At 42.4% G+C, this 10,131-nt stretch overlaps 1 protein-coding gene across 1 annotated transcript in view; it reads right to left on the bottom strand.

Annotated features, from left to right (window-relative positions):
• LOC143815426 (hydroxysteroid 11-beta-dehydrogenase 1-like protein A) overlaps nucleotides 1-9,244 on the bottom strand; it is a 70,058-nt gene extending 60,814 nt beyond the window's left edge. Inside the window, exon 1 of the mRNA XM_077294592.1 lies at nucleotides 9,046-9,244. Coding sequence (XP_077150707.1) covers nucleotides 9,046-9,130 — 85 coding nt within the window. The 5' untranslated portion in view covers nucleotides 9,131-9,244. The remainder of the gene's footprint in view (nucleotides 1-9,045) is intronic.
• Between the last annotated feature and the right edge of the window lie 887 nt (nucleotides 9,245-10,131).

A 10,131-nucleotide genomic window follows, 5' to 3' on the forward strand; every position in this document is an offset into this window, starting at 1 on the left:
GAATATGTTGGCACTATATAAATAAAGATTATTATTGTTATTATTATTATTATCATGAAAAGCTTCCCTAAGCTGGTTTAATATTAGACCGAATAGGACCGTCCCGATCAGGGCACCTTGACCATAGTGGGATGGCTTTTATGCTAGTTTTGATCAAAAACAGAATTACTAAGAACTCTGAGTTATTTAAATATACTTGCTTTTTACTTGTTTAGTTACAGCAGGGTTTTTTGCTCATTTTGTTTCTTGTAGGTTTTGTGTATTTTTCCAATAAATACATTTATTTATGCAAATAAAAAAATAAACAATAAAAGTACACATATTTGGTATGGATGCGTCTGTAACAACCCGTTTTATACAACTTTCCCACTACTTAACCCCTTCAGTAAACACTGTAAAAACAAACAAGGAAAAAACAATGCTTTATCATACAGCCGAAAAAAAGTGCAATAAACGTGATCAAAAAGACGGATGTAAATAATAATGGTACCGCTGAAAACATCATCTTGTCCTGCAAAAGAACAAGCCATCATATTGCTCCATCAGCAGAAAAATAAAAAAGTTATAGCTCTCAGAATAAAGCGATGCAAAAATAATTATTTATTCTATAAAAGTTTTTACTGTGCAAAAGCGTCAAAAAAAAAAAAAAAAAATATATAAATTGGATATTGCTGTAATTGTACAGACCCGAAGAATAAAGCTGCCTTACCAATTTTACCGCAAGCAGAGCGGTGTAGAAAAAAAAAAAAAGCAATTCCTGAATTGCTGGTTTTTGTTCATTCTGTCTGAGAAAAATCGGAATAGAAAGGGACAAAAAAAAGTTATGTGCCCGAAAATTGTACCAATAAAAACGTCAGCTCGTCGCGCAAAAAACAAGCCATAACATGACTCTGTCGGCCGAAATGTGGAAAAATTATAGCTCTCAAAATATGGTGATGCAAAAACTATTTTTTTGCAATAAAAAGTGTTTTTTAGTGTGTGACAGCTGCCAAACATAAAAACCCAATATAAATCTGGTATCTCTGTAATCGCACCGACCCAAAGAATAAAGTCGCCTAATCATCTATACCGCATGAGGTGTAAAAAACTAAAAATAAAACCAATTCTTCACAAGCTGTTGATTTTTTTCATTCCGCCTTCCAAAGATCTCAGTAAGGCTCAGCGCACATTTATCCCGCGCACTGCCCTGATAAATCTCTGAAATACATGATTCAGATGGAACATCTTGTGGAAGATTCCCTATAATGAGGCAGATGGCGGCATAGTGGACGCCATAGGTCCTGTCATCCGACGGTGTCTGTCTTTTTAGGATTGCAAAAAAAATGCCATCGGCCAGTTTTGTGCACCTCTGAAAAGAAGGATACTGCTGAATAGAGGCCAGATGGAGTCCAGAGTAACTCTGCTGCCTCATTATAGTGAATGGATCCATTGGGGGTTTCATCTGTCACGTCACTCAGAGATTTAGATGCAATCCCCGATGTACAGTGGGGGAAATAAGTATTTGATCCCTTGCTGATTTTGTAATTTTGCCCACTGTCAAAGACATGAACAGTCTCTAATTTTAAGGGTAGGTTAATTTTAACATTCAGAGATAGAATATCAAAAATAAAATCCAGAAAATCACATTGTATAAATTATATAAAATTTATTTGCATTTTGCAGTGAGAAATAAGTATTTGATCCCCTACCAACCATTAAGAGTTCTGGCTCCTACAGACCCGTTAGACGCTCCTAATCAACTCGTTACCTGCACTAAAGACAGCTGTCTTACATAGTCACCTTTAAAAAAGACTCCTGTCCACAGACTCAATCAGTCAAACTCTAACCTCTACAGCATGGGCAAGACCAAAGAGCTTTCTAAGGATGTCAGGGACAAGATCATAAACCTCTACAAAGCCTGAATTGGCTACAAAACCATAAGTAAGACGCTGGGTGAGAAGGAGACAACTGTTGGTGCAATAGTAAGAAGATGGAAGAAATACAAAATTACTGTCAATTAACACCGTTCTAGGGCACCATGCAAAATCTCACCTCGTGGGGTATCCTTGAACATGAGGAAGGTGAGAGATCAGCCTAAAACTACACGGGGGGAACTTGTTAATGATCTCAAGGCAGCTGAGACCACAGTCACCAAGAAAACCATTGGTAACACATTACGCTGTAAAGATTTAAAATTCTGCAGTGCCGCAAGGTCCTCCTGCTCAAGAAAGCACATGTGCTGGCCCGTCTGAAGTTTGCCAATGAACACCTGGATGATTATGTGAGTGACTGGGAGAAGGTGCTGTGGTCACATGAGACAAAAATTGAGGTCTTTGGCATTAACTCAACTCGCCGTGTTTGGAGGAAGAGTAATGCTGCATATGACCCAAAGAACACCATCCCCACTGTCAAGCATGAAGGTGGAAACATAATGTTTTGGGGGCGTTTCTCTGCTAAGGGCACAGGATTACTTCATCACGTCAATGGGAGAATGGATGGAGCCATGTACCATAAAATCCTGAGTGACAACCTCCTTCCGCCAAGACAATAAAAATGGGTCTGGGCTGGGTCTTCCAGCAAGACAATGATTCAAACTGTACAGCCAAGACAACAAAGGAGTGGCTCAAAAGGAAGCACATTAAGGTCATGGAGTGGCCTAGCCTCCAGATCTTAATCCCATAGAAAACTTATGGAGGGAGTTGAAGCTCCAAGTTGCCAAGCGACAGGCTCAAAATCTTAATGATTTAGAGATGATCTGCAAAGAGGAGTGGACCAAAATTCCTCCTGACATGTGCAGAAACCTCATCATCAACTATAAAGAAAAGTCTGACTGCTGTGCTTGCCAACAAGAGTTTTGCCACCAAGTATTAAGTCTTATTTGCCAGAGGGATAAAATACTTATTTCTCACTGCAAAATGAAAATAAATTTATATAATTTATACAATGTGATTTTCTGGATTTTATTTTTGATATTCTATCTCTCAATGTTAAAATTAAGCTACTCTTAAAATTATAGTCTGTTCATGTCTTTGTTAGTGGGCAACCTTACAAAATCAGCAAGGGATCAAATACTTATTTACCCCACCGAAAGTGCTCAGCGTAGAACACAAGATGTGATAAATGTTATGTAAATGTACCCAATAAAAGCTTCAATTCAATCAGCAAAAAAGCAAGCTCAGGTCTGTCATATGCGAATGGAAATATAGTGGACTTCCACATTACTGATAGCACAAAGGCTCTGAAAAACAAAATGGCTCCTCGCCCCCAAAAGAAATTCAGCAAATTCTACACTCCTAAATCCAAATGCCCCCCTCCATTCTGAGCCCCAGTGTGCCTAAACCACATTTAGTACCCACATGTTTGATATTTCTGTAGTGATGAGAGCCCGCCTACCTTACGGGTGCATGTCTCCAGAAGCACGGGCTGGGCATAAAGTACTGGTGACTGCAATGTACTGGTCACTACAGCGTATTTGTCACTAGAACGGCAGTTTGAAATTTCCACTCAGAAAACATCCAATGCTGCTTGCTTCTGGAAAACACCCATGGAGTCAAAATCGTCACTACACCTGTAAATAAATTCACAAAGGGGTATGATTTCCAAAATGGGGTCACTTGAGGGGGGATTCTGCTTTTGAGGCACTTAGGGGCTCTGTATATGGAGTCCGCATATTATTCTAGGAAAATCAGCGCTCCAGGAAGCAAATACTGCTCCGTCCCTCCAGAGTCTGAGTCTCTCCGTATGGCTAAGCAGTACTGTACAGCTACACATGGGGTATTTCTAAATTCAGCTGAAATTGTGGGACAAATTTTGGTGACATCTTTAGCATTTTCCTAGTATGAAAATGTAAAATTTGGAGGTAACAAAGTTTTGGTGGTAAAAAAGGAAATTATTTTTTCTTTACTGCCCAATGGTATAAAATTCTGTGACCCACCTGTGGTGTCAATATATTCACTGAACCCCTAGATAAATTCATTGAGAGGTTTAGTTTGCAAAATGGGGTCACTTATGGGGGGTTCTGCTGTTCTGGCACCTCAGGGGCTCTACCAATGTGACATGGCACTCTCAAGCCAGTGCAGCAAAATCTGCACTGTAATATGGTGCTGCTTCTGAGCTTTTCACTGTGACTCAAAAGTAGTTTTTGACCACATATGGGATGTCGATGAACTCTGGAGAAATTGAAAAACTATGTTTAGGGTCCATTTTATCCTGTTACCCTTGTGAAAATGCAAAATTTGGAGCTAAAAAAGATTTTTGCGGGAAAAATGTGATTTTTTTATTTTCACAGCTTAACGTTATAAACTTCTGTGAAGCACCTGGGGGTTCAAGGTGTTCAATACACATCTAGATAAGTTCCCAAAGAGGTCTAGTTTCCAAAATGGTGTCACTTGTTGGGGGTTTCCACTGTTTAGACACATCAAGGGCTCTCCAAACATGACATGGCGTCCACTAATCATGACAGCAAATTTTACATTCAAAAAGTGAAATTATGCACCTTCTGTTCCGATCCCTGCCTTGTGACCAAACAGTAGATTTCCCCCACATATGGGGTATTGGCATACTCAGGAGAAATTGCACAACAAATTGAATGGTCTATTTTCTCCTGGAAGATGAGGAAAAGGTGTGTACTCCAGCTCCTAAAATCTTGAAATTCTTTATTGGTGCATATAAATATAGCGTGATTGAAATCCTTGCACAAAGGTGGATGCAGTCATGAGGATAGACAACGCGTTTCGATCTATGCGATTTTAAGATTAAGATCTTTATATGCACCAATAAAGAATTTCAAGATTTTAGGAGCTGGAGTATACACCTTTTCCTCATCTTCCATTGCTGCACGTCTTGGCCTGGACGAGATCTCCGTGCTCCTTCGGTCTGTTGGTGAGCTGGCTGTGGCTTTTAGCCTTATTTTTCTATATATTTCTATTTTCTCCCGTTATCCTTGAGAAAGTAAAAGAAAATTATGTCTAAAGGAACATTTTTGTGAAAGAAAAGTAAATGTTTATTTTTTCCTTCCACATTCTAAAATTTCCTGTGAGGCACCTGAAGGGTTAGTAAACTTCTTGAATGTGGTTTTGAGTACCTTGAGGGGTGAAGTTTTTAGCATGGTGTCACTTTTGGGTATTTTCTGTCACATAGGCCCCTCAAAGTCACTTCAAATGTGGGGTGGTCCCTAAAAAATGGTTTTGTAAATTTTCTTCTAAAAGTGAGAAATCGCTGGTCAACTTTTAACTCTTATAACTTCCTAACAAAAAAAATATGTTTCTAAGATTGTGCTGATGTCAAGCAGACATGTGGGAAATGTTATTTATTAACTATTTTGTGCGATATGACTTTCTGATTTAAGGGCACAAAAATGAAAATGTAAAAAAATGCAAAAATTGTTGCCAAATTTCTGTTTTTTTTTTCACAAATAAATGCAAGTCATGTCAAAGAAATGTTACCACTATCATGAACTACAATATATCACAAGAAAGCATTCTCAGAATCAGTGGGATCCATTGAAGCGTTCCAGAGTTATCACCTCATAAAGTGACAGTGGTCAGAATTGTAAAAATTGGCCTGGTCAGGAAGGTGAAAACCGGCTTCGGGGCGAAGGGGTTAAAAATGCAGTTTCTGAGGTAAAGCAATGCCAAAAAATTGTGGGATATAGTCCAAGCATCCTGGGCTGATATAACAGATGACAGGTGCCAGGACATACCGCATATACTCGAGTATAATCCGAGATTTTCAGCCCAAATTTTTGGGCTGAAAGTGCCCCTCTCGGCTTATACTCGAGTCATGATCGGTGGTGGGGTCGGCGGGTGAGGACTGTCATATACTTACCTAGTTCCGGCGTTCCTGTCGCTCCCCCTGCCCGTCCCACGGTCTCCGGGTGCCGCAGCTCTTCCCCTGAGCGGTCACATGGGACCGCTCATTAGAGAAATGAATAGGCTGCTCCACCTCCCATAGGGGCGGAGCCGCCTATTCATTTCTCTAATGAAGCGGTGCCGGTGACCGCTGATAGAGGAAGAGGCTGCGGCACCGAAGACCAGCTGTCTGGGGGAAGGAGCGGGACGCCGGGAGCAGGTAAGTATGTCATATTTACCTTCCCTCGTTCCACCCGCCGGGCGTCGCGCCATCTTCCCGGCGTCTCTCTCTCCGCACTGACTGTGCAGGTCAGAGGGCGCGATGACGCATATAGTGTGCGCGCCGCCCTCTGCCTGATCAGTCAGTGCGGAGAGACGCCGGGACGGGATGTGAGGAGCTGCAAGCAAAAGAGGTATGTGTTTTTTTTTTTTTATTGCAGCAGCAGCAGCACAGCTTTATGTGGAGTATCTATGGGGCAACGGTGCAGAGCACTATATGGCACAGCTATGGGGCAACGGTGCAGAGCACTATATGGCACAGCTATGGGGCAACGGTGCAGAGCACTATATGGCACAGCTATGGGGCAACGGTGCAGAGCACTATATATATGGCACAGCTATGGGGCAACGGTGCAGAGCACTATATGGCACAGCTATCTATGGGGCAACGGTGCAGAGCACTATATGGCACAGCTATGGGGCAACGGTGCAGAGCATATATGGCACAGCTATGGGGCAATGGTGCAGAGCACTATATGGCACAGCTATGGGGCAACGGTGCAGAGCACTATATGGCACAGCTATGGGGCAATGGTGCAGAGCACTATATGGCACAGCTATGGGGCAACGGTGCAGAGCACTATATGGCACAGCTATGGGGCAACGGTGCAGAGCACTATATATATGGCACAGCTATGGGGCAACGGTGCAGAGCACTATATGGCACAGCTATGGGGCAACGGTGCAGAGCACTATATACACTCACCGGCCACTTTATTAGGTACACCATGCTAGTAACGGGTTGGACCCCTTTTGCCTTCAGAACTGCCTCAATTCTTTGTGGCATAGATTCAACAAGGTGCTGGAAGCATTCCTCAGAGATTTTGGTCCATATTGACATGATGGCATCACACAGTTGCCGCAGATTTGTCGGCTGCACATCCCAAAGATGCTCCATACAAGGCAGGATGGATCCATGCTTTCATGTTGTTTACGCCAAATTCTGACCCTACCATCCAAATGTCGCAGCAGAAATCGAGACTCATCAGACCAAGCAACGTTTTTCCAATCTTCTACTGTCCAATTTCGATGAGCTTGTGCAAATTGTAGCCTCAGTTTCCTGTTCTTAGCTGAAAGGAGTGGTACCCGGTGTGGTCTTCTGCTGCTGTAGCCCATCTGCCTCAAAGTTCGACGCACTGTGCATTCAGAGATGCTCTTAGGCCTACCTTGGTTGTAACGGGTGGCGATTTGAGTCACTGTTGCCTTTCTATCAGCTCGAACCAGTCTGCCCATTCTCCACTGACCTCTGGCATCAACAAGGCATTTCCGCCCACAGAACTGCCGCTCACTGGATTTTTTTTCTTTTTCGGGCCATTCTCTGTAAACCCTAGAGATGGTTGTGCGTGAAAATCCCAGTAGATCAGCAGTTTCTGAAATACTCAGACCAGCCCTTCTGGCACCAACAACCATGCCACGTTCAAAGGCACTCAAATCACCTTTCTTCCCCATACTGATGCTCGGTTTGAACTGCAGGAGATTGTCTTGACCATGTCTACATGCCTAAATGCACTGAGTTGCCGCCATGTGATTGGCTGATTAGAAATTAAGTGTTAACAAGAAGTTGGACAGGTGTACCTAATAAAGTGGCCAGTGAGTGTATATGGCACAGCTATGGGGCAACGGTGCAGAGCACTATATGGCACAGCTATGGGGCAACGGTGCAGAGCACTATATGGCACAGCTATCTATGGGGCAACGGTGCAGAGCACTATATGGCACAGCTATGGGGCAACGGTGCAGAGCATATATGGCACAGCTATGGGGCAACTGTGCAGAGCATATATGGCACAGCTATGGGGCAATGGTGCAGAGCACTATATGGCACAGCTATGGGGCAACGGTGCAGAGCATATATGGCACAGCTATGGGGCAATGGTGCAGAGCACTATATGGCACAGCTATGGGGCAACGGTGCAGAGCACTATATGGCACAGCTATGGGGCAACGGTGCAGAGCACTATTTATATGGCACAGCTATGGGGCAATGGTGCAGAGCACTATATGGCACAGCTATGGGGCAACGGTGCAGAGCACTATATGGCACAGCTATGGGGCAACGGTGCAGAGCATTATATATATGGCACAGCTATGGGGCAACGGTGCAGAGCATATATGGCACACCTATGGGGCAATGGTGCAGAGCACTATATGGCACAGCTATGGGGCAATGGTGCAGAGCATTATATATATGGCACAGCTATGGGGCAACGGTGCAGAGCACTATATGGCACAGCTATGGGGCAACGGTGCAGAGCATTATATATATGGCACAGCTATCTATGGGGCAACGGTGCAGAGCATTATATATGGCACAGCTTTATGTGGAGCATCTATGGGGCCATAATGAATGGTATGGAGTATCTATTTTTAATTTTGAAATTCACTGGTACCTGCTGCATTTTCCACCCTAGGCTTATACTCGAGTCAATAAGTTTTCCCAGTTTTTTGTGGCAAAATTAGGGGGGTCGGCTTATACTCGGGTCGGCTTATACTCGAGTATATACGGTAGTTCTAAAAAACTGTGGGTACACAACTAAATATTAGGTTAGTCATTCACAGAAATGCTAAATCCCAAAAAAATACATATTGTGAGTTGGAAAAGACAAATGCAGACACTGCTATTTTTTAGAACAGCCTAATGTACATTTTTGTTTTTTTTTCTGTAAAGTAGTTAAAAATTATATACATTTCTCTTCATGTTTTGAATTAGAAAACAGTGTGCAATGTTCCCAATGCTGGAAATAAAAACTAATCTAAAGATTCTGTGAATAACACACTGCTATTAGTTTGAACACTACTCTACATCCTAATTTTGCTTTGCATTGACTGGTACAATCCCATACACTACACTATTCATGATATTTCTCATGTAGTAAGCATGAATATGAATGCAGAAAATCTATCTACAACAAGTTAAATAGAATACTAATCTACTCACCCAGAGTTATGGTCTCTGTGCTGTAAAAGTAATAGGCACAGAGCCCTATGAGCAAAGCGGACAGCAGCAGCTTCATCCCTACCATGCTGCTAGAGAACTGTTGGCTTGTGTCAGGAGGAATGGCTTCCAGTCTTGGCAGGCAGCTCCTCTTCTAGCCTTGATACTTTTACATTCAGGGTAAACTGCTCCTCCCAGGTAAACGTCTGCAGCCAGGATGGCCAATCCTCACTGCTCCATAGGCTGTATATGATTATATAGGTCACTGACATACAGGTGCTTCTCACAAAATTTGAATATCACCAAACGTTAATTCATTTCAGTTCTTCAATACAAACAGTGAAGCTCATATATTATATAAAGTCATTACAGACAGAGTGATCTATTTCTGTTTATTTCTGTTAATGTTGAGGACTATGGCTTACAGCCAATGAAAGCCCAAAAGTCTTTATCTCAGTAAATTAGAATAATCAACAAAAAAAACCTGCAAAGGCTTTCTTTAAAAAGGTTCCTTAGTCTGTTTCAGTAGGTTTCACAATCATGGGGATGACTACTGACTTGACAGATGTCCAGAAGGCAATAATTGATACACTCCACAAGGAGGGTAAGCCACAAAAGGTCATTGCTAAAGAAGCTGGCTGTTCACAGAGTGCTGCATCCAAGCATAGAAATGGAAAGTTGAGTGGAAGGAAAAAGTATGGTAAAAAAAGGTCCACAAGCAACCGGGATAACCACAGTCTTGAAAGGATTGTTAATAAAAGGCCGTTCAAAAATTGAGGGTATGATTCACAACGAGTGAAGTGCTGCTGGAGTCATTGCTTCAAGAGCCACCACACACAGACGTATCTAGGACATGGGCTACAAGTGTAGCATTCCTTGTGTCAAGCCACTCATGACCAATAGTCAATGCCAGAAGCTTCTTACCTGGGTCAAGAAGAAAAAGAACTGGACTGTTGCTCAGTAGTTCAAAGTGTTGTTTGCAGATGAAAGTAAATTTTGCATTTCATTTGGAAATCAAGGTCACAGAGTCTGGAGGAAGAGTGGAGAGGCCACAACACAAGCTGCTTGAGGTCTAGTGTGAAGCTGCCA

The sequence above is a fragment of the Ranitomeya variabilis genome, chromosome 1 (assembly GCF_051348905.1).
Source record: "Ranitomeya variabilis isolate aRanVar5 chromosome 1, aRanVar5.hap1, whole genome shotgun sequence".
NCBI classification, from domain to species: Eukaryota; Metazoa; Chordata; class Amphibia; order Anura; family Dendrobatidae; genus Ranitomeya; species Ranitomeya variabilis.